Source organism: Lethenteron reissneri, chromosome 26, assembly GCF_015708825.2.
Source record: "Lethenteron reissneri isolate LAM-NWPU_2019-01 chromosome 26, ASM1570882v1, whole genome shotgun sequence".
Classification (NCBI taxonomy): Eukaryota; Metazoa; Chordata; class Hyperoartia; order Petromyzontiformes; family Petromyzontidae; genus Lethenteron; species Lethenteron reissneri.
Genome location: NC_083804.1, coordinates 10,951,860 through 10,977,713, shown reverse-complemented (window position 1 = coordinate 10,977,713; position 25,854 = coordinate 10,951,860). Strand labels below are relative to the sequence as shown.

At 42.4% G+C, this 25,854-nt stretch overlaps 1 protein-coding gene across 1 annotated transcript; it reads right to left on the bottom strand.

The window, feature by feature from the left end:
* Window positions 1-5,252: 5,252 nt before the first annotated feature.
* Window positions 5,253-24,433, bottom strand: RTCA (RNA 3'-terminal phosphate cyclase). The gene is made up of 11 exons (XM_061560140.1): window positions 24,124-24,433; window positions 19,568-19,668; window positions 16,134-16,277; window positions 14,999-15,122; window positions 14,606-14,664; window positions 13,675-13,816; window positions 12,050-12,174; window positions 11,261-11,319; window positions 9,648-9,742; window positions 7,410-7,514; window positions 5,253-6,397 (listed from the first exon to the last, which is right to left on the bottom strand). Exons 1-11 carry the CDS (start codon window positions 24,169-24,171, stop codon window positions 6,299-6,301), a joined length of 1,101 nt encoding a protein of 366 aa, XP_061416124.1. The 5' UTR covers window positions 24,172-24,433; the 3' UTR covers window positions 5,253-6,298.
* Window positions 24,434-25,854: the final 1,421 nt, after the last annotated feature.

The window sequence follows — 25,854 nt, the reverse complement described above, 5'->3', positions numbered from 1 at the left end:
TGGACCAATCAACTTCAAGGACAGTGCACATTATCAGAGTTATGTCTTTTGTTTGTATTTATGACTGCAGGTATTGCGGTCTATGCAAACATGACTCCTTGCAAAAAGGTGTCAGTTTTGTTGCCAGATAGAAGGGTAAAGAACCAATTATCATATTTTTACTGGCAAATGAGGTCCCCATAGTGTAGATGCTTGCCCCGAGCTCTCATACTCTGATGGTGCATTGTCCTTGAGTTGTGCGCCTTTTGGCGTCATCTGGTCCAACCCATATGAGACTAGGCTCGAAGGAAAGCTGTCTCGGGTGTGGACCAATCAACTTCAAGGACAGTGCACATTATCAGAGTTATGTCTTTTGTTTGTATTTATGACTGCAGGTATTGCGGTCTATGCAAACATGACTCCTTGCAAAAAGGTGTCAGTTTTGTTGCCAGATAGAAGGGTAAAGAACCAATTATCATATTTTTACTGGCAAATGAGGTCCCCATAAAATATCTGGCTGTAAAGAGTACAACAAACCCTTTTGCACCTTCTAGCACAACATGGTGAATTCAATCAGCAGATTAACATATTTCTTTATTAAATAAACCATTCAGTTTATGTAATAGGAAGTCGTAAGTTCGATCCCAACCCTGTTCTCCCAGTGGTCGCATGGGTTTTTTCTCTGGACCCTCCGTTTTTTCCCTCCACAATTAGAATCAAAATGCGTTTAGAGTATTTGGCTGCTATAAATGTCCACGTGATGATAATCCACTTCGTTCAGCTGCTATCATTTGTGGCCAGGTCGCTTCTAAAAAAGAGATGCATACCTCAGAGGGCCTTACCTGGTAAAATAAACATATTTTAAATAAAGTCACGTAGAAGGGAAATAATAAAATAATAAAAATAAAACATAATAAAATAATTCTCACGACGTTTCGGCCACAACGCAAGCAGCCGTCCTCAGGTGAAGAACAGGTCTGTCGGGAAGACGCTGCCTTGCTTGCGTTGTGGCCGAAACGTCGTGAGAATAATTTTATTATGTTTTATTTTTATTATTTAATTATTTCCCTTCTACGTTACTTTACCGAAAGAACCAAGAAGATGAATCCCTGCAGTCACGAAAGCTTTAAATTGAAAAATATTTTAAATAGTTAAGTTTATTTTACTTTACAGATTCTGGTACAGGCTTTTTGCGAGTACTAAGTATGCAGAAGGTCCTGGTATGGGAATGTGCAATTTTCACCACTGGCTGAGGGCTGCCGGAACAGAGATAAACAGTGCCCATCACTAATCACTTTAGCGAGAAGACCCTGTGACTTGTGAAAGATCGCATGCACACTTTGAAAGTGGACTTCCAGACCGCACTTGCACATGTTTATCAATTAGAAAGCACACTGCGAAATTGTGTGGTGAGATACAGCCACAACTCGGAAAAGGAACGGAGCGTTAAAATAATGATACTTACATTTATATTGTGCCCATACTATATATGTAAAAAAAATGTCCCAGTGCACATTTTATATAGCCCAGGACACCCCCTAATGGCAACTCGTCCCTGTGCGACACAAGGGGAGCACAGCAAGCGAGCATTCGTCTGCCAGTATGGGGTGATGCTCCTATTGGTTATTCCAACGAAGTAATTATTCAACTTTAGGCTATGATGCCGGCACAAGTGGACAATTTTTTTTTTTGAACAATGTTAGGGGATCTTTTTAACGTCCACTGTGAAGCTGACGGTGCATATTTATTTGATAGTAATTACACCCGCAGTATTAACTGGGGCGGCCAGGACCTTTTAACCATGAACCGCCGCAACAAATGCCAAACGCACTACTGCTTGGTCAAGGCACTGGAGGAATAGTTTGTCTTATAAAGGATAATTTTGGGTTGAATAGAAACAGCGAAGAAAATTGACGCATCAGCATGGACTCAATAGCGCTTTTCCAACGTGCGTTTGTCCTCGGAAGTTGAAACAATTATAATTAAAGAATGCATATTACCTGCTATGACGTATTAATCGGAATCGACAATAATGAAGAAAATTCAATACTAACTAAAATGTGTATAAAAAAAACATGGAGAGATGCACGCTTGGAATTATATTGAGATGGGAAGGGGAACACATGGTTGAGAAAACATACCCATGACAAAGACGTAGTCACGTACCGTAACGTAGCTGGAAGGGATGACGGCTGTTGTTCAGGATTAATGAGTGGCAGTCAAGGAAGGAAACGCGTCCAAGTGATGTGGATTATACATTTAAAAAAATCTCCCACAAATTACTCAATTGCAATATTCATAGCAAACAGTCACGTAACATACTGCAAATACTTGGCAGGACCCTCCTGAAAGAGTCTAAAGACTCGGCGAGGCTTTCCTGGATAAACAAGTGTAATGATGCATCATCGTTACATCGCAAGGGCATTGGAGGGTGGGCAGCTTGACGAGGCCTTAATCCAGCAGTGGATTGATCACGGCTGACGATGATGATGATGATGAAAGCTTCCGAGCCGGAAAACAAAGATGACATGACGCGCACGTGCTGTGGCGAGATAACGTCTTTGTCATCGGGATGTGAGTGATGTAATCGGCATAGAAGAATAAGAAAAAAACATCGTGAGCGAAATAGCCCTCCTTTAACATCCTTCTGTGCCTCGCTTCAAGCTCACACCTTCTCTGTTGCCCATTGGGAGGCCCATTGAACAATTTGCCCCTGTATTACGCGCGGTGAATCTCTTATAGCAGCACACATTAATACTAAGATTGCGTTCAAATAGGATGATTTAAAGTTATCGTGCATGCGCGCTCCAACTCCCACGTTAGCCGTGGTCGGGAATTAAACCTGTTGCGAGGTACAGAGCAATGCTGAACCAGAGTTCTTATATGACCCGATTTTGCACGAAACACAAATAAATACGTAGAAGCAGATTGTCACTTTAAACCATTAAACTATTCAACGACAGGAAATCCTGTATTCGCGAAGTGTACGACTTCCCTATTCGCGACCCACCGGACTCACAGTATTCGGGAGCGTACGAAGTTGTGCCAGACCGTAGAGTTTTTACACTTGAAACTGTCTGCGAAGATTACGCACGCGTAGTCCCCAAATCACGCAGTAATCCCGCTCTGAACTCGCTATTGTGCACTTGTACTTCCGTGCGTACTTGGAGCGGACTCGTTCGTTTTGGTTACAAAGGCGTCGACTGTGAGATCCATTGAAAAGAACGCGAATGCAATCGGGGAAAGTGTTGCGGCTCGTGCTCCCCAGACTGCTAAAATTTATAACTGCGCGTTGTTGTTGTTGTTGTCATCCTGCTGAATTCATCACCACCACCTCCGTCAAATCATCATCTGTAATGAAACAAAATATTGATATTTATAATGTATTATTTATTTTTTGTAATAATTGTTATTAAACATTTACAATTCCCCCCCCCCCCTATGTTCACTCGTACCAGGAAGGTAACCCAATTTTCCCCATTGGAACAAGGTTTATGCATTCGCGAGAACATGCAAACCCCAAATAAACAGGCGTCAGGGTCAGGATTGAACTCACGGCCCCTGTATACCAGGCGAGAAGAGCGTTAACATCACGTCACCGTGGCGAATGCACAGCAAGCACAACCAGTAAGCATAATCAGTAAAAAGATACGGTAAGCAAGTTCCAAACATGTCATGAAGGTGAGGGGTGGATTTCGATTGCCGAATCAACATAAGCCAATGAAATGATGCAGGTTTAATTGCAGACAGTATAAAAGGACGACCTTTGACTGTCAATAATTCTGACTGCAGGAATTCATATCCTTTGGCTCTTTCGGTAAAGTCACGTAGATAGACAAGTAATAAAAAGAAAAAGAATAAAAAGAAAAACCACGTTTCGATCGCAACATAAGCGTTCGTCCTTTTCCTGATGACGACCGCTTGTGTTGCGATCGAAACGTCGTGGCTTTTATTAAGATTATTTTTATTCACTTTATTTTTATTACTATTTTTCTATCTACGTCACTTTACTGAAAGAACCAAAGAATATCAATAAGTCTGTCCATTTAGATTAGTGGAAGCAATTTCAGAAACCAATATAAATTAAATACGTGGTTTAAGTCACGCACACTAAGTTTTACGATCTTTAATAGGGAATGTTGGTGTATAACTGTTATCACTGTACAAGAGCATCAATGTGCAAGAATCAATGGGTATTAAAAGCGAAATAAAATAACCGATACATACATTTGAGTGCGCAGGATAGATTTCTCACTATTTTTCTCCACCCGTCACAAATGTTTCACAGAACCCGTGACGCAAAAACACTCTTGAACAAGAGGCGATCGGACAACCCCAATGCGGCACTTTGCTGAAAATGGAGTTGAGGTTCTGCGATTCCTTCCTGGATGAAGGCCACCGCTACATGTAACGACTTGTACCATATACAGTATAACACTTTCACTCGCATATAGCCAAATGTAGCGATTGAAAAGGAGACCGTCTATACTCTATACTAATAGAAAGCTCCTTGTCAATCGACTGCTCAATGAAAGGCATTTCCACATCCGTGTCTATCATGGAGAATGTCCAACCATACTTCACCGTTCTGGTCAATGCGTATTGAAGGGGGCACACTCAGCACCGGTTCAGATCTCAGTCGTCAGCGACGTACGCTGTCCCCGGGAACGAAACTTCTGTCACCGGGTTTATAGCACATGCTAATCACTGCGCCACCACTCTAAATAAAATAAGCGCCTGTTTAATTACACACCTTTTGGAAAGGCTTGCAACTAGCTTGTGAACACCAATAAGCGATTCAAATACCAATGTCACCAAATCAAAACACGCACTATTAAGTGCAGTTATATCTAATCGAATTTTATATTTATATAAGAGCGCCTTCCTTCAAGGCGCTTAGCTTAGTTAAAAAAAATGTGCCAATATGATTTATATGGCAGGTGCGTGCAAGGGTTGTGGAATGAGTGACCGCGAGAGGGTATTTATGGATCACGAAAGGGAGTGATGGGAAGGAGTGGAGGGAAGAGAATGCGCAAGAGAAGATGCGAGCTTTAAGAGAGGAACAGGTGGTTAAGGAGGGTGACTTCTTAATGTACAAGGCAAGTTCATTCCAGTGGAGGGGGTGCAAGGAGAGAGGACCAAAAACGGGATTGGGCACAGGGAGGAAGGACGGAGGTCCAGAGAAGATTGCAAAGCAGCATTGTTCACCTTTTCAACTGGAAACACTTGCAATTGAAGAGCGCAAATGGAAAACTAAAGCACAAACCGCAAACTTTAAGTATGTCAGACATTTATTTCCATGTGCTGCAGGAGAAAGGTCAGGTATTTGGCACTTTATTTACATACATGTCTTTCCAATACGCAGACTAAGAACATTGCATGCTTAAGTGTATGTAGTTCAAGTGCATTTTTAAGCATGTATGGCATTCATAATCATTTACTTTCAACGTTAAATCGGCATGCACACTGATGCTGAAATGTGCACACAAACACCTTGTGGAGATGGGATATTCATTGAGGGCCAGAAAATAAGGAACACATGAATCGCAGAACAAAAGAAAATTAGCGACATCATTTTGACTTAAGGTAAAAAGGCTTGGGTAGGGCGCAACGCTAGAAGGGATGATGTCCGATGGATGACACTGGTAGTTGAACGGCAGTAAGATGAGAAAACAAGCCTTAGAGGATCACCACCACGAAGCTGGGGCGATAAGATCCGTTTACTGTATGTGTAGATGAATTGCGGTATTGTAGGACTGTGGGAAGGGGGGGGATGGCGAGGAAATGGATAGGCCTTCATACAGTAGTGGAGAGTACATGGTTTATGATGAACATGATCATAAAATAGTGCACACCTTATTTTGTCGCACGTAAACAAGACTATCGAACACCAATTAGCACGGTTGGCTATGTATGGTGCGAAAGAAGTTCAACATACATACATAATTTATTCCGCAACGTAAACTTCAAACGTTATGCCTATACACATAGGATATTTTGTGTACCGTTACAGTTAAATGGTTTCCTTCCATTTCAGCGACGATGGCAGTATAAATAAAATGCAAAGGGAGCCTCCAATAAACATTGGGATCAATTTGCCTTAATGTGTCTCTCAGATGAGGGTTTGATATATGTTTTCAAGACCGTGGACAACTGGGAATACAAACAATGAAGACACCATTCGAAGCACATTCCATATGACTAAAGAAATTTGTCAACAAATGAAAGACAATGGGCACATAATGCTGATACCACCTTGCACGCATGTTTTGCAGTAACCATTCAACAGTGCCTCAGTGATGAAATCAAGGGCACACATTCAGATATTTGGATTGCTCGCTCCCATCCCTTGGCACTCGATGATGTAAGCATCAGCATTGGGCAGCTGACTCTCGGTCTTGCTCACTGTAAACCTGGCCTAAAGGGACATTAAAATGGAAAAACCAAACCACGATTCACAAGATGATTTCAAAACAGCTTGAACAGACAACTATTTTCATACAGCTTCAACTCATCGTCTGTTTCTCTTACCTTTTTGGTTCATAAGCATGCCATATTCTATTACTGGCAATTGTATTTAAATTGTATTTCAATTGGCATTAATAAACAGTTGCTGTGTTCATGGTCAAAGAAACCCAAGCCTTTGAATATGTAAACATTTCAATGTAGAGAGCGATGAGCCTTTGGTAACATAATTTATTTTCTTGTTAAATGCCGCGGTTTTTAAAATGGTGAAGAAAAAATGCTACTTTTGGCAAGATGACATAACCAAGATGGAAACATTAACTAACATGGACGCCCGCTCCATTGGTAGCGAATATTTGCCATCTTGACACAATCTGACACGTCCACCTAATGGTCAGCAAGGAAGTTCCTGAGACCATTTGCTCCTTGTTTACGTTGAGCTTCTGGGCTAACAGGTCATTCAATAGCAAAGCACTCTGGGGCCCTCTGCCCACTGAACGCACCCCAGGAAGAAAGTATTTCTACCCATTGCTAAGTGCCACAATTGGCGTCGAGCACCAGAGTGCTTGTTTGAGGGGAAAATCACTAACGCTTTAAAATGATGACATCCAACAGTGAAGGACATTCACCTATCTTCTTGGTTCTTTCGGTAAAGTCACGTAGAAGGGAAATAATAAAATAATCAAAATACAAAATTACAAAATACAATTCTCACAACGTTTCGGCCACAACGCAAGCAGCCGTCCTCAGGTGAAGAACAGGGCTCTCGGACGCTGTCTTTCCGACAGCCCTGTTCTTCACCTGAGGACGGCTGCTTGCGTTGTGGCCGAAATGTCATGAGAATTGTATTTTATTAGGTAAAATTTTTATTATTTTATTATTTCCCTTCTACGTGACTTTACCGAAAGAACCAAGAAGATTAATCCCTGCAGTCACGAAAGCTTTAAATCGAGACATTCACCTACCGGGGTCATCGCCTCTGAAAAGTGGATGGCTGTCTGTGTGTGCAAGGTGATGGGTCCAGTCAGCACTCGGGATGTTCCTTTTGCAAGCGCCATGAAAATTATTATCTGTTGACAAATGAAAACATGACTTGGAGTTTGGGTTACACCGTAAAGCACAAACTTAGTCGAACATTAGCCAGGCAGATTTAAGCTAATGTACATATGAACCTTATGGCGGGACCCCGGGGTCCCATAAGCCCCTGGCTCCCGCATAAACTGTGTTGCGACGTCATTTCATGTCTGTTAAAGGCGAATGATACGGCAATCTATTTCGCTCGAGGAGCCCTACACGATGCGCTAATCAAAGTTTTGTTTGTTTTGTGCATTTGTCCTCGCTGCGCTTGGACGACATGACAACAGAATGATCCGCGCCAGGTGGGTCGTGGTGGTTATGTGCGCGGTGGGATAGAGTTGCCAAAATAAATTAATTACGATTTTGACTTCCGTTTATTTGGGACCCCGGGGTTCCGCCATAAGGTTCCTATGATGTGTTTGACCAAGAAGGACCAATTCCACGTTAAATATATTGCATACTCGCCTTTTGCCCGTCCAAGGATGGGTGTATTGCAGTAAATCTGAAACTTGCAAGCGAAAAGCAGACCGCGAAAAGCAGACCGCGACGTGATATTCATTGCATTCATTCGTGTACAATTTGTAAGGGCGCGGTGACACAGACTTATTTAATTTTAAGGTTATAATCCCTTGTTCATCATTACGCCATTTTTACTTTGATGTCTCAATAGCGTTACGGAGATCGCGTGACGTGAGAGTTCTGCCTTTGCAGCTCAAAGTCGACTGGCTCAATATCCCAGGAGAACTATTCCCAAAGGGCCGGTCAGACTTGGTAACGTTCACTCACATATACACCAGCGGATGCACAAATGCTTCTTCATGTATTTTAAATTAACCAGTTGGTTTGTTTAGCCCATTCAGTAAGACATCGCGCTCAGGACAGACAGCAACATGAATGCGATCCTACAAAGTATTTCACACAATGTCTACAAGGCCCATTCGTGGCAGTGTAAAAAGTCACATCCTTAAATGCCTGGTCCTAATAATGAGGATTAAACCTACAAATGTTTACATTACTTTGCATACATCAATATTTAATGTTAATATTGCACAAACAATGGTAAACATAAATTGCTAAATAAGTAATACAAACTGTTCATAATTCAAGCACCTAGCAAAAGATTTCGGCCTCATTGTTCTGGCATGCAGAGGCCTTCATCCAGCACATTATTGAAAAAGAGCTGTAAATTATTATTTTAGTACCAATGTGACTCGCACCCAACAATAGTGTCCAATGATGCTTAAAGAATAAAATATAGACAACAACCTCAAATGTGTTTTTTTTACCAAAAACAACAGGCAGCTAAGCACTGAAAATACTGAAACAAATCAGAATGACCACGTGCGTCAATGTCCCAATAAATTGATTGCATCCGGCTTTTGTGAGCATTGTCATTTGGATTGTTTTCAGGAAGGGCTGTCAAGGGTCTGAATATGTCCTCCAAAATGTTGTTTTTAAAACTTGGGCCCGGCTACTGTTGTGGTTATGACCTCTGCGAAATGAAAAATTAGCGACAAAGCTGGGGGGGCCACACGTGGACTCACCGCTCAACCTCCTGCTGCTGTGCGGCCCGGTTCCTAACAGGCCACGGACCGATACTGGTCCGTGGCCCAGGGGTTGGGGACCCCTGCTCTAGAGGGTATTCTGACCAACTCCACCAAATCGGCCAGACTTTTTGGCAGAGGATTTCATCAAAACAAAGCCTAAAAGTTAAACTAAAATACCTTAAAATTAAATTCTACACAATTGCCGTCTATACACTGCAGAGAAAGATTATGCATTTTAAATCCTGTTCGATGCTTGTAGTTTTGTCATCGTGATCAGCCTTAGTCACAGCTGGATAAACGGCTCTCCAAGCTGCCATCATCATTCACAATTCTGTGATAAAGTAATCTTGTATTCTTAAACAGCTATCCAGGTTTCCCTTGCTTATTGCGGGATAAGTTTGTGCTATTTCGCCTATATGCGGCTAACCTATTTCGACCGAAAATGTGTAGAATTCGGTTTGAAATCGCTCGTATGTGGCTATGCGATTCGGACGTGGGACATGTTTACTGTACGCATCTCCCGCGTAAAGTGAGAGAAACCATTATTTTAAACGTCATATGAACAGAGTAAGGAGCGACCTGGTCCTGCAGATGTTCGTCCACACAGCCTCCATGCCGGATATTGCCGAGGAGCATTTCGGCAGCATTTGTGCCGAGTTGTTCAGGAGTCACGCCTGAAAAGAACAATAACATGCAAATAAAACATTACATCTCAAAAATACACTGACATTTAATCAGAATATTTATGAATACTGAAGGAATACGAAGAGCTATAAAGCAGAGAATAGGTTTTCCCCCTGTTTTCTGGCAACAAAACAGGTGTTAAGATATTAAAACAGCAAACTGAAACCTTTTTACAAGGAATCATGTCTGCATTAACCACAATGCTTGTGGTCAGAATGCAAACAAAAAAACACTGATAAGATACGCATTGTCCTTGAAACTGATTGGTCCACACCAGAGAGAGCTTTTTTTTTAGCCTCGTCTCAAACGGTACAACAACAATACAACACCACGACATTAGTGCAAAGTACAAGAAATGTAAACAAATCACTCGAATCTGGCTGTCGCCTGATGAAGCTAGTTGTAATTACTGGCGAAACGTCGCACTCAGATTGTAAATGTTGTGGCTTGGCTCTCCAACACACCGGTGTGCTGTACTAGTGACGAATTGGCATGACAACCCTTAACAGTTGGCCGTGTCGGGTGGCGACGGGTTTTAACGACACATTTATATATTTACGCGATCTAACCCAAAAAAGCCTCTATTATAAATCATTCGAACGTACAAATAAAACGTAACCATTGTCATCCTACCAGGCAAAGCCCAAGGAGGTATTAAGTTTTTTTTCCACAAGCGCACTGGCCAAAAATGACAGCTCAACACAGTGGCTTAACATTCGGAAATGTATAGCAGCAAAATAATACAAATGTTAAACAAATGTAATAAGGGAATACACCTGTGATTTTGCAATTCATTTATGCATATAAAGCTGAGGGGAAAAACTGATCGACATAACATAAAAAAATTAGAACAGAAAAAAAATCACAGAAATGTGTCGTTAAGCTAATTTGTATTTAAACAGTTAATTGAACAAAGTTGTGCATTAACAAAATATAAGAATACCTTACGCATCAATATTTGGCACATATAATTTATTTCGCACAGATTAAACGGAATGTTTGCAAAAATGTAACTTCACTAAAGCCAACAAGGGAGACTGCTTCAGTGGTTTGGAAAATACTCGAGGCAGACCTAAGGGAGCAGAGGAAATGTGACAACAAGACAAGTTGTACAAATGCATGAAAGCCGAAAGGAATAAAAAATAACACGCTTTCTTGGCCTGCGAAACGGTAAAAGACAGGGCCCTGGAACTGCTTGCTCATGCCACTGCTGGCGAAACGACTGCCACAAGAGGAAGCTCTGCAGGATATATTGGCCCATTCTTCTATGCTGCCCATGAACTTTGGAAGCGGCAATACCCAAACATTAAACCCCATCACAAGTGACCAGCCGCGACTGCAGTTTATCCATTTATACTGATGGGTGGACAGAGGTGGGGGGGGGGATTTAATAAACCTGGCCATTGTTTCAACTGCTGATGGTGAGCTTTGGATTGCAAGTCCAGTGTGCCAACTGTTACACTATCCAGTGGGTCTTGAATGAGGAAGATTCTTAGTTTTCACATTACCTCGCCTTCCAAGTGCATCACCTGCGAAGATGCAACCAGTGCTCGTCTCTGCAAAAACGCTACAAAAGTAAAAAATACAAATCTAAAATCATTACATGGCATTTCACAATCATGCACAAAACTTAACATGCACTATGGCCACTTAATATATCTGCTTATGAATATTTTTAAATTGTGCATTTTTTTTATTATCACCCATTTCGGTAAAATATAGCTTCACATACCGAAGACGTGTTTATTGTAACATTTTAAAGATGGATTTTTACTTTTCAGAAAATACCTCTCATTAAATAGGCTGCCAGATAATAAAGCAGCAGTGAATGTTGATGAGTAAATATATAATAATATTATCCATCAGAATTTACAGCCCTTCATCAATCCTTTCCTCAATGAAAGCCTCCCACACATGGTGGTTGTTTGACCATACCTCAACACACTGGTCATTGCTGGTTGGTGAAAGAGTTGCACCCAGAACCAGTTTAGATATCAATTGCCACTTATGTGAGCCATGGCCAGGAATCGAACTTGAGTGGTCCAGTCCATAGTGCAGTGCACTAACCACTGTGTCCTCACTCTACCCCCATATAACTGAATAAAGTACACCAATTTACAACTCAATCCATTAGAATGTTCTACGTAATGCATGTCTGTACAAGAATGACTTCTCACCCACTGTAGCGTTAATCTCCAGATTATCAGAATTCCCCTCTGAGCAATAAATAAGGGAGGGTTCTGAACGGATGTCGGTTTGCGTGACGGTGTTTGTGAGTGTGCTGAGCAACGACTCACATGATGCCATTTCCATTGCTGAAAGCACCCTCCCTGGGCTCCTGCACAGCGCTAATGTTAACGCTGATGTCACGGAACTCCTGCTTGAGCTTCCGCAAAGCAGTTGCTGCGGCGTCCTTTGCCATCTAAAATGTAGATGTACGTAGTGTTTAAATGTATGTCAAGATGCTGTACAGAAACAATGGGCGTATTTATTTCATGGAGGGAGGCCACCAAGTGTCGGCAGAGGGAAAAATTAATCCCCTTAAAAACAAAGTTTTTCACTATAAATCCTTTATATGCATGGCGGCTAGAGTCCTCTCGTCCTCTGGCTTGATATGGCTGCCACCTATGGGTCAGATGATTGCCTGCCACCATTAAGCAATTGGAAATTAAATATCATTTTTTTTTCCTAAAAACTGTAAAATTTTGGAAAAAAATTTTCACGAAAATTAATTGTCACGCACAAAGAGTCTGTGTGGAAAATGTCAGCTTGATTGGATCACGGGAAGTGGGTTAAAAAACTACCGAAAGATTTGCACGGTCGTAAGCGCGCAAGCAAGCAAGTGAACTTAATATAAAGGATTTAAAAAGGAAGCTCTTCAGCTGGGACTTGGGTATGGGTAGGCAGTCGACAGCACGGATGGCTGGGGGGAGTTTCAGACGATGGGGGTAGCAGGAAAATGAGTGACCTTCGAACTGACCGAAAGATGATTGAATAAATGACACGTAAGGCATAAACGCATATTCACCAAACTCTTAAGCAGACATGACATAAAATGTATAAAAATACTTCATTTAAACAGACATCATTTTTAACTAGCAACTTGTGATTATAGAGGTTGTATTGCTTTATTATAATTATCATCTTCGGAATGTACATATGATGCATATAAATTATACTATACGTATCTTTGAACAGCGCGCTTGCCACCAAGTCATTGTTAGAGTTTTCAGTCTTCAAAGTTGCAAACTGAAAACTACTGCTTTCATATGGAAAAGGGAAATTAGCAACATTATATGTGGCTTAAATATAAAGTTGCTCCATTCTCCTTGCCAGATGAGAAAAGTAGTAGATTTCAGTTTGTAAATTGTGCAGCCAAACATTCATGTGACAGGTTGCGACAACACCAACAGAGAGCATTGCTGTTGTAGCAATAACAGCAATGGTATCCGTTTCGAATTTTGCTCAAAATATCCTATGGCATTATGAACAGGAAAAGACCATCAAGAGACCATGTCAAAGCCAAAGGCAAAAATGTAAAAAATTACCAAACCATAAAAGTTATTGTAATTGTGGTTCCTTCCTGTGGAGCCGAATACTCATTGTATAAACACACAGAGGATGATTTATGTGTTAGAGGAAAGGGAATTCCTGCTTGCCATTTGGAAGACAAATGACCAATATGACTCAATGTTCCGCCACTTTGTTGTCTTTCTGCTGATGTATATCAAATATAACACGTACATTTGGCCCACAAACTCATCAGGTTGTCATCTGGTTAAAACTCAAGGCAATTAAATGTGCGTGGACTCGATCTGGGCGATGTTCACGATTCCTATCCAACATATCCTTACCTATGGTAATTTGTGGCAAATTTGGCTACGCGACGATCGGTGAGAGAATAAGCCGTAGGAAGTCTCACCTTGATGGGAAGAACACCGGCGACGTAGGCCCTCCCGTATATCTTTGTGATGTCGCCTCGCTCAGTCACTGTGATGGGTTCTAGGCTCCGAACTGGAGCTGTGCTCAAAACCAACTCCCCGCCTCCTTTGGGCTCGTAACCCCTGCAGTGACGTACCAAAGCCAGTTTACTATGCAACCTTCAAACTAAACATTGGAAACAATGTCGAAATAAATTTAAACATATTTTTCCCCACAAACTTTTTCTTACAGAATAAATATTTTATTTTATCACCAAAGAACAGTGCACAAAAAAATATATGTTGTACAATACAATGCTTCAACATACATGTTCCCCACTTTCACAAACCTGAACTGAATGGCATCGTGAAGTGTGTTCATATAAACCAAAAATAAGCCCCCACAACAACAGTGTGAGGAAGCCCTCCTCGAGCAGTTCATTGATAAAAAGGTACTTAACGCTAAAAGTGTTGACACACAAAACATAATGGTCTAATATTAACACAGAATTATAGGCTCAAAATAAAAAATGTATTTTTCTTCAGCATACCTCAACTTAATCTGATAACATTATTCAGAAGGGTTCTGCTGGAATGAATTTACCAATGCCTCATTGAAGATTCTGCATGTGGGAAGAAACTGGTGTACCGAGAGCAAAGCCTAAGTCAATAAGATGGCAAATAAGTAAAATGTGGCCTCCTATTGTGGACCCAGAGGTCACTGGAAGGGACCTCAGGGACCTCTCTGTGGTATCCTTGCATGGGTCATTCTTGAACACAAAGGGTCGCGCTGCGCTGCGAGAGGTTCGAATAGAAAGTTCATCTCATGACACGACACCGATTGCCCAACAAGAACAACAACATTGGAGGAAACCGACAGACATCAGTAAAACAGAAAAAAACTAAAAAGATAGCAAAGAAGGTAATTCCAACCGTATTCTGACGTCGCAGTCGAATTTAATCCCAAACTTCTCGGCAAATGGCTTGAAGACCTGCAAACAAACAGGACTGCAATGTTTAAGTGAAATGTGATATGTAAAAAAATAACTGACAAACCATGACACAGAACAACTACTCACGAAAAAATACTTCTGGTTAACGTTAATATATTAATTCAACTAACAATATTCGTTCGATAACATGTTTGAGAATGTTTGTCGATTCATGCCACATTACCACAGAGCAGCTTACATTAACCAACCAATTAATAATATGTATTGCATGAGGAAGTTGCCCAACCTGGCCAAGTAGTAAAAGACATCTTGGAAACTACCAAAGCATTCTGCATTAGTGCCTGAATTTACAAAACCGAAAAGACAAATTCACCGTGGTCGTGTAGTCGATCTGGGGCGCGTGAGAGACATTGGTGCCTCCTCGCAGGGTGAGCGCCGAAGGGCGAGCAGCAAAGAGGATACAAGGCAGCGTAGACTGCACCATCAGACACACACTCCTGCACACCCAGGGGGCGAAAAGTGATAATTTTGCTAAAGAAATTAGTGATGAAAATATAAGTCAACTAAATACGTATTTTTATTTTTAGTCAACGATGACTATGCGGAAAAAAATCAAGCATCCCGATGATTAGGACTACCCACCAAAGACCAATGCATAAATGACGTTGACAAAACAAGCCGTAGTGGTGAGATGTTAACTACATCGCCTGGTATACAGGAGGTTGTGGGTTCGATCCTGACCCTGACATTTAGAAACATGCTTTTAGAGTATTGGGCTGCTATAAATTTCCACATGATAAGCCACTTCGTTGAGCTATCATTTGTGGCCGGGTCGTTTCTGAACAGTTATATAGCTCAGCGAGCCTTACCAGGTAAAATAAAAAAATTATTTAATTGTTTACTCATATGCCCATGACACCAATATTTAATAACTAAGAGTGTTGACTAAATGTTTCACCGCTTGAGCCGAGTGGACTAAGATAATTACTATGCCAAATCCAGACTAAGACTCAACGAATATTCCACAGGTTTTCATGGACTGGACTAAGACTGGGATAAAAATAAAAAAAATACTGGCTAAACTCACAACTCGTGGCACACTTACACAGCACCAGTATGGGCCGACACAAAGACAAAATCCCCCGTATAGCTTTTAACAGGCTGTTGGGGCGAGTGTTGTTAGCGAGCACCTTTGAAGGACAGAACGGCCTGGCACCATGCCTGACCGCCTTTGTCTCCCCAGTGGCAATGTTTACACACCACACCAGGTACTCATTTGAGGCCGAGTCGACCTAGGGGAGGCCCAGAACCGCTTCAGATAATCGTCACTGGTGTTGGCCGTGAGCAGGAATCGAACCCAGGTCACCGGGTTCGTAGCGCAGCACGCTGACTATAACACTACCGATGGGTGTGGGCCTACACCCCCATCGAATAATGCACAAGCAGGTTGGAATTCTGGGCAATGACACATTTGTTCGACAGATGTAAGTTGTGCAAATTAATCTTACCCCGCTGTCTGTGTGTCAGCACGGTGGGCGCCACCCTGGATTTGCCCAGGATACAGCGTCACCTCACACGAGTTGATTTCTGCACCCACCAAGCGTCCTCCACAGAGGTCCCGCAGGGTGGAGAGTCCCATCAGGTGCTGTGGTCTGCACAAGGGGCCCACATTTTTGGTTGAGTAATGAAAGTGTGTGTGTGTGTTAAGACTAAGGGTTTTAATCATCAATAGGATGTTCTCACAGGATTTCCACATAGAAAACTGATAATGGGATCCTGAATTTGGCAGCTGGTGTGTTGTAAGTAATCTGGTAACCACACTTTCCACAACAAGTGTGCTAAGTGTTTGCTTATCAGGGAGCAGAGTTGCACACAGCTTCATTCTTTACTGACCCAGTAATACTCGTACATTTAACTAACAGCCAATATCAGTTAATGTGTAACGTAAATACACGTAACTATACAACTACTTCACACTTAATAATTTTGTAAAACTTTAGAAACTATCTTGGGATGTCAGACTTGAATGATTAATGGAATGAGACATTCAAAGTCTTAATTATAATCGAAAATAATGGCAAACCCTGGAGTTACTTCTCAATGAAAATATGAAGAAGAAAAACTCCACAATTTGTCAAGGAATAATTTGAGCTACTCCAGACACAAAAACGAATTGGAAGAGCCAATAACTGCTGAGAATCAAGATTATTTTACAAACTCCAGAAATCAAGTTTTATTAGCTAAAAATATACTGCATACAACATAAGTGTAAACAGTTATGTAAAATAAAAATTAAAGCATCACCACATCAATGTGACCATTGAGGTTAGCTACTTGACTCAGAGGTCAGAGCACTGAGCACCTAAGCTGGTTCAAACTGGGTTTCAGCTACCCATTAATTCATTTATTGCCCGAGGCTGGCCACTAATGACTGCCAAAAAAACACCCATTATTTGAAATTTGGGGTTCAAACTTATTTTCGCGAAATTCAAATAAATGTAATTTGGCTTAATTCGAGATCTGAGAATAAAAACAGTTATACGAATGAGACATCTCCTTTACCAGTGACAAAACATAGTAATAGGTTTTCACCCTTTCAACTGGTACAAAAAAACTGACACCTTTACACAAGGCATCATGTTTGCAATAACCACAACACAAGCAGTCAAAATGCTTTTGACTGCTTGTGTTGTGGTTATTGGTTATTGTGGTTATTATTTGGTTATTGTGGTTATTATTGTTGTGGTTATTGCAAACATGATGCCTTGTACAAAGGTGTCAGTTTTTGTACCAGTTGAAAGGGTGAAAACCTATTACTATAGTTATACAAATCTCACAGTACTATGAGAAAGTGCAACCTCGTCATGTGTAAAGAATGAAAAGGCCACTTGCAGTATTTTTCAGAAGTCCAGTTTAAAAATCTCTTTTTTTAACCATTCTCATTCACATGGGGTGCACTGCTCTGAGATTTCTGAACGGAGTATTAATCTGATGAAATCATGCTGATAGCCTAATTAGAATTGGGGAACAAAGACCAATACATATTTTAAATTTAGAGAAAGAACGTAAGCATCACAAAAGACTGCCTCATTCTGTAAGAGTTTTAATTACTCTTTCACCTTCGGACATGTAACTTAAGTAACCTGCTATATATGAGAAAACAAAAGCAAGTCATATACTGTGTATATGTCATTCAAGTACAAGCTGCTCTACATCAACATCAGCGATATTAAGTAGCACAAAATAAATAACAATTTCAAATTGTAGCATTAATGAATGGACCTTCCAAAGACAAACAATCTATGCAAATGGGATTACATTCTGGAATTGGCAAGATCTGACATTGCACAAGGTCAACAGAACATTGCACACAATGAGGCCAAAGTTTAAATGACAAAAAGGCTCAGGTTAGTGTTCAGACTGTCCACCCATTTATTGTGTTCAGAGGTGTGTTCACTTGAAAATAATTAACAGACTTTCCACTTAAGATAATTGTTTATTCGTGTTGTCATATCTTCTACCAATAACCATAGATGACATCAGATTTAAAGCATATATGGGATAGACAGATGCTCTACTAGCCACCATACTTTCATTAAAGTACAGTGGCTAGAAAGTCCTGCGTTACTATAGCAACATCACTGTTGTCTACAGATCAAGTTAGAATTCACAATATTTCAAAATCATATGCCTTAAAGCGTAACAGTTTTCTGCGTCATTCATAAGCAAGACCTGCATGAGGATCAAAACAGGTTACAAAACAACCCTAGCCACGTAAGGGCCTGCCAACACTCATCAACTCAACGGGGCTGGTGATTTTTTTTTACACGGAGTCAAATGAGGCACCACTGACCTCATAAGTCTCGGCTGGGTGAAATTTCTGATTCCTCATTTTCATGACACTGGGTACCAAGCTGGTAAAAAAATAGCCCAGTTTTGGTTCAGAAAACATACCAGAGCCCGAGTCTGAGACCCCACGTTCCATTAGCCAAGTGGTTCCAAGGGTTCAGCCCCTCCCCAATGTCCAATGTCCAACCCTCACTACCATATATTTTTTAAACAAATTTGGCTACGAAATTTAACTGAGCAGTGTCATGATGAGCATGTCTTGTTTCCATGTCGCAATTGATTCTAGTGTCGGACCGGGTAAAAGTGTTGTTGCATCGGATGATAAAAAAACTACTAAGAAAAATTATGCATATGAATCGGTTCTATACACCTTTCCAGGACAGTTTGTCCTCGGAAGTACTGTATCTAATTAGCAATGACAGCTAGACCTTCAAGCAGCAAAACGTGAGACGAAGTCATATTATGACGTGTGATGGCATCACTTTGGCCAAAAAGACTTACTCATTATTGCAGTTTTTTGGGTAACTCTTTCAATTTGTCCAAGAGCAACATAACTTGAAACTAAAATGTTACTTATTTTGATTGGATCAAAATTAGCTGGAAAGCGTGAATAAAAATAAAATAATGTAGGGTATCTATTTATTGTAAAATGTAACTCCTCTAATAGCCAAACAAATGCAAGCATCTCAGCTTCTGAAAGAGTCACACGATTAACTGATTTCTGGCGAGACACAATTTGAGTGGCCCTCCACCTCACAATATCGATAATAATCTCATTCTTATTTCTGCCTACATTGTATTACATTGTCTTAAATTAAATCTGCGTGGTTGTCACACTGTTGGTTGATCGTCTTAACGAGAAGCAACTGTGTAAAACTTCCGACTCCATGACTTCCCAACAAAAACAATGCACAAATATCATCGAGTTCACTACATATAAGCGAATTAGAATGTTGAAAGTTGCATTTATAGTTCACTCTTGTTGCAGTAATGACATAGTACAACACGACTATAATAGCGCTTAACAACAGTTATACATTGAACAGACATGTCGCCTTTAAAGCCGAGCAAAGGGAGAGGGGAATGTCCTTACCTCAGACCTGGCTTGGGGCGTCCAGCCCGGATCTTGGTCACGTGGATGGGTTTTCCAAGGATGCAGCTCAAGGCTGAGGACACCCTCAAGATCTGCCCTCCCTGAAACGTGAATAAGTGCACGGTCCCGTTCATCTCAGAATTTTCTTAAGCTACGACTACTGCGGCTTGTCAAAAGAAAAACGAGAAAACTTTTTTTTCAACAGGAGATGGGAAAACAAAGACATGAAAGATGGTCTTTTTCACGAGGGTTTCCTGGATTAAATCATGAGTTTATCTTCAGCATCACGCAGTAAAACAAAGCAGAACATAGACATGAATGAAAACGGAAAAACTAAGTTGAAATTAAAAAAAAAAATGGAGGAATGCATTATGTTTGGCACCCTAAGCTCGTGCTAGAAATTCCATATTTCTATGACAGGGTCCAGGAGGTGTGGCGATGCAGTGATTCACATAGTACATTATGAACCCAGCGATCTGAGTTTAAATCCAAGCCATAGTTAATGTAAGTGGAAAGTGATATCTGCATCACCACCCTCAACCAAAATAACTCCCATAAGCAACAGTGTGGAGAGACCATCACCCAGCAGTGGATTGAGAAATAGCTGAAAATGCATTTACATATTACGATAGGGGCCAAATTCTCCATTTGACAGTCAAAACTGAATTCTCACAGTGTTAAAAACTCCGCAGGGATGATGCCCTATGTAGACCTCTGATTGGTATTTTAACTCACAACCTCTCAATAGTGAGCCCTGTATTTTGGGCTCACAATTGCATTATGCAACGGTTGCATAGTACTAATGAGGCCAAGATTACTATCAACCAGATGCATGGTTAAAAAAACAGTCTTAGCCACTCATGTCCATAACCTAATCCTATACACCCTAACTCCTAACCTCAAACTCTAAATCCTACCCAAATAATCTCAATGACCCTTAATCCTACACAACCATTAAAATAAGTGGCACCCCTTTTAAGTTTATCAACTAAAAAGCTAATGAAGCAAGAAATGGAAAGGACCATTCACGGGTAAGCACAACCCAAAGAAGTTCTGATTGGACAACCATTCGGTACATGATTGGATACAAATGTGTAGGGGATAGTAGTCGCTCAAAAAAACACTCGTACAAAAAAATCTACAATTACGATTTAACATGTTTTGGAAAAGTCTTACATTTGGCTATTCAGCAAATTACTTTAAATCTTGATTACTTTGAAGTTAGAGTTTTTAGCGTGTTGGAGAAAACTAGGCATGGGGGTATAATATTGAAAACTCTTATATTCCACAGATAACACACACTTGTGCTGCAGTGCCATCTCCTGGTCAACTTGCGTGATTGACCACCCCCACTTCTAACGTCGTAGATTACAGATATGTGCGGCCACCAGCTTTCAGGCAAATTCAGATGAAAATTCTCTGTAATCAGAGGTTTTCAACATGCTGTTTTAGGTGGGTGAGACTGACTGAATAAGTGAGACCCATGGTTTACCAAGAGGCTCCACAAATAAATTGTAGTGTACTTCACATTTCACTGAGGCAGTGGACCTCACCCAGCAGTGGACCTCACCCAGCAGTGGCTTGACAAAGGGCTGAAGATTTATTGAGTTTCAAACCTTTGAAATCTTCATAATGCACAGCCCCTTGTCATATATCTACTGCTGCATTTAGATGTCCCCATACCTTGTCAGTCAGGGCGTTTGTTTGACCATACGTCAATACACTCAACAGTGCAGATTTGTGAAGGAGCGAGGTGGGACAGGATCAGGTCAGATATCACTCCCCGCTGATGTCAACCGTGGCCGGGAACACAACTCAGGGTGCGTAGCGCAGTACATTAACCACTGCACCACCGCTCCTCCCATTAAAGTCAACAATCGCTCCATACATTGTACCAGGATGAGATTGCCAACACAGTAATGCAATACCTAGGAGAGCTCACAGCTGTGTTCCCATTAACAGTCACTTATTTGCTTAGTCAGCAAATGTCCTACCAGCTGTGCAGACGCGACACCTATGGACAGGAGGAGAAACTACACTGCAATTGACCCGACACCAGCAATACGCAACTGCATGGCATAATTGTAGCAGTGTTTGATATTGAATTCCCATTAGTGTTAATCAACCACGATCAGTCTGCTGCTGGATGAAAGCCTCCCCGAGCCATCGCCATCTTTCACATTAATACTCCATGTAGCTCCTGCACATAAGTTGATCCCATCGCTCTGTCTCCACGGTTAATAATAATAATAATGCAATTTATAACGCGCGCAAATTTGCGGACGTAACGGCCGCAACTCGGAGGCGCGGAGCCAAGCTCAGAGTCACTCAAAAGCGTGGTTGTAGAGGCGAGTTCTTAAATGTCTCTTGAAGGAGACGATTGAGGTGATGCTGAGAATGTGCAGAGGGGTGACGGCGCTCCAGACTGTTGGGGCAGCCACCGAGAAGCAGCGCATAGACATGACCGTCCTGGATCTTGGTATCAAGAGGAGGTCGTGAGTCGCACTGCTAAGGCATCTGCCGTGTGCTGTGCTGCAAGTCGTAAATAATGAAGAGAGGTACGGGAGGCAGGCAGATGTTAAGGCATGGTGGCATAGGCAGGCGATCTTGTATATCACCCTGCTGGCAATCGGGTAGCCAGTGGAGGGCACGGAGAGAGGCAAGCGAGTCGAGACGGGGATGTAGCCCTCTTACAGCGTTAACTATCCGTTGGCTGCCAATCCGTCGCTATTCTCGATCCTTTACTTTCTGGAGACGTACCCTGTCCAAGCCTACTTACTTAATCACAACCAGTATGCGATTCCTGGAATGACACTTAACAGGCAGCAGGAGGAATAATGTGTAGGGATATCTCCACGGACATCAATGAGATCCTTACGCTGGCAGGTGGAAGCTCCACAATTCCTGTGTTGGAAACCATCTTTTTGACAGAAAACCCTCACTGTGGGACCTTTTTGCAGTATCAATGTGCTAACACCAAATAGATACCCATTTGCAAGGCGTAAAATCTGCAATAACGTGCGGCAGAGCATCCAAACAAACATGCTCTGATAATATATGGCATTGTCTTTGAAACCGATTGGCCTACAGCAGAGACAGCCTTGTTTTTATGGCCTTGTCTCACCAGTGTCAGACCAGAGAACACCAAAAGGCGAATACTACAGAGGAAATGCAAGTCTCAAATGATTAATATCGCGGGTCGAGCAGGTACATCTATGGGACCACTTTGCCATTGTTTGCATGTTTTGCCACAAGTACGTGTGGTTAATGCAGCCTTGATGCTTTGCAATAGGTTTCTATTTGGTGTTTGAACATTTAAACGTGTACATTTGTTTTCAACAACCTCACCATCGGCTTGCCACAAATTCGGTCGCTAATTTTTCGACCCCGAGAGGACAACAAGTATAACCAGTAAAAACAAAGTTTTTCACTATAAATCCTTGATATGCGTGGCGGCTAGAGTCCTCTCGTCCTCTGGCTTGAGATGGCTGCCACCTATGGGTCAGATGATTGCATTGCACGATTAAGCAATTGGTAATTAAATATATTTTTGTCCTAAAAAGAGTAAAATTTTGGAAAAAAAATTTCACGAACATTGTCACGCACAACGAGTCTGTGGAAAATGTCAGCTCGATTGGATCACGGGAAGTGGGTTAAAAACGACCGAAATATTTGCACGGTCCTAAGCAAGCAAGCGAACTTAATATAAAGGATTTAAAAACCGCCCGAGGTGCTCTCTGGAGCTCCCTCTGGTGGAGGCCCTTCCGCCAGCAATGACGTGGCATGCAATTACAGAACTTCACCTTTACATTACACGAACACTTCAGGGACAGTTTTGCCTTCTTTTACGGCATTTACATTCACAATGACTTCTTAAACCAGGTCAAAAACTCAAGAGATCAGGACAGCCTCCTTTGCCCAGTGACTTTGATCACCACGATTACCAAGGCGATGACAACGCAACAACGAAACGAATACAAATCACAGCGAAAGCAACACAATAAACCGCGTTAGATGAGAAATAAAAAAACGCATTGAAAAATCCATCGGAGGGCATCTTTGTAGGAAGTCGTCAATGTCCGCTAGAGTTGTGTTTTTCGTTTGCATTCCGACTGCAGGTATCGTGGTCAATGCAAACATGACTCCTTGTAAAAAAAAGTGTCAGTTTTGTTGCCAGATAAAAGGGTAAAAAAACAATTTAACACGTAGGCTTTCGCGACCAATATTATTCATAATCAACACCATTCTGGAGAATTGCCCGATGATGCTGGATGCAATTACCAGCGAAACGTCGTACTCAAATTGTAAATGTTGTGGTTTCACTCTTCAACACACGGGTGGGCTAAAGCAGTGAACTATTTGTCTTTTGTCAACGTGACACTTTTTTATTGATTGGCCGTGTCGGGTGGTGGAGGGTTACGACACATTTATAAATAACGCGATCTAAACCCAAAAACGTTGATTATGAATTTTTTTAATCCTATTTTACTACTGGCAAACGAGGTTGCAATGGAGCACGATGAATTGTTGCGATGTCAGCATTGCGAACATCTCACCCCTTCCAGGGTGTCGCCGTCGACGTGCATGGGCTCACGATCACTCATCGTCGTCGTCGTCGCCGCCGCCGCTCGTTGTAACGCAGCTGCTGCTGCTCCTGCCGCACGAGGCGGTATCGACGAGGCGGGTTGCCGCCCGCCGAGCGAAGCGGTCGAACGCGAAACGAACGACGGCAGTCGCCGCAGTACGATCCAGAGCGTCTCGACGGCAAAACGCAAAACTCTGCGCGCTTGGCGCGGCACCACCGAGCTCCCGTCGTCGTCGCGCGTGTGTTAAAGCGATCGCTCAACTGGGCGTGACGTCATTGTGATTTAACAACTCCGTCACACGCGCTAAAGCGATCGTGCAACTGGGCGTGACGTCATCGTGATTTAACAACTCCGTCACACGCGCTAAAGCGATAGTGCAACTGGGCGTGACGTCATCGTGCTTTAACAACTCCGTCACACGCGCTAAAGCGATAGTGCAACTGGGCGTGACGTCATCGTGATTTAACAACTCCGTCACACGCGCTAAAGCGATCGCGCAACTGGGCGTGACGTCATCGTGATTTAACAACTCCGTCACACGCGCTAAAGCGATAGTGCAACTGGGCGTGACGTCATCGTGATTTAACAACTCCGTCACACGCGCTAAAGCGATAGTGCAACTGGGCGTGACGTCATCGTGATTTAACAACTCCGTCACACGCGCTAAAGCGATAGTGCAACTGGGCGTGACGTCATCGTGATTTAACAACTCCGTCACACGCGCTAAAGCGATCGCGCAACTGGGCGTGACGTCATCGTGATTTAACAACTCCGTCACACGCGCTAAAGCGATAGTGCAACTGGGCGTGACGTCATCGTGATTTAACAACTCCGTCACACGCGCTAAAGCGATCGTGCAACTGGGCGTGACGTCATCGTGCTTTAACAACTCCGTCACACGCGCTAAAGCGATCGTGCAACTGGGCGTGACGTCATCGTGCTTTAACAACTCCGTCACACGCGCTAAAGCGATCGTGCAACTGGGCGTGACGTCATCGTGATTTAACAACTCCGTCACACGCGCTAAAGCGATCGTGCAACTGGGCGTGACGTCATCGTGCTTTAACAATTCCGTCACACGTGCTAAAGCGATAGTGCAACTGGGCGTGACGTCATCGTGATTTAACAACTCCGTCACACGCGCTAAAGCGATAGTGCAACTGGGCGTGACGTCATCGTGATTTAACAACTCCGTCACACGCGCTAAAGCGATAGTGCAACTGGGCGTGACGTCATCGTGATTTAACAACTCCGTCACACGCGCTAAAGCGATCGTGCAACTGGGCGTGACGTCATTGTGCTTAAACACCTCCGTCGCACGCGTTAAAGCGAATGTACAACTGGACGTGACGTCATTGTGCTTAAACAATCGGCGGGCATCTTTGAGTGAGGCAATACACGTGGAAGTGGCGGAGGGGGCGGGTGGGTGAGTTGGCATATACTGGTCATCTCAGTCAGCTACAACTCATTGCACCTGCTGGGTTCTAGATCCCGAGACCTCCATTCAGCAGCGATAACTTCGACAACTTAACGTGGCCTCAAAAAGTGCACCTGGGCCTGCTGTCACAGGTGCCGTAGGTGACGTCACCGAGTGGCGACACGGCGCGTCGGTGGTTGAGTTGTAGTGCGATGACGTCACAGAACCATTCACACGACCGCCACGCCCCGCGTTTAGATTTCCCAACGCGAATGCGCGCCAAC

Coding starts and splice junctions, on each gene's coding strand:
- RTCA (XM_061560140.1), bottom strand. CDS start 24,171: ATGAGTGATCGTGAGCCCATGCACGTCGACGGCGACACCCTGGAAGGG. Junction 19,669..24,123: donor ACGGCGACACCCTGGAAGGG/GTGAGATGTTCG, acceptor TTCACGTTTCAG/GGAGGGCAGATCTTGAGGGT. Junction 11,320..12,049: donor AGCAATGGAAATGGCATCAT/GTGAGTCGTTGC, acceptor TTACTTTTGTAG/CGTTTTTGCAGAGACGAGCA.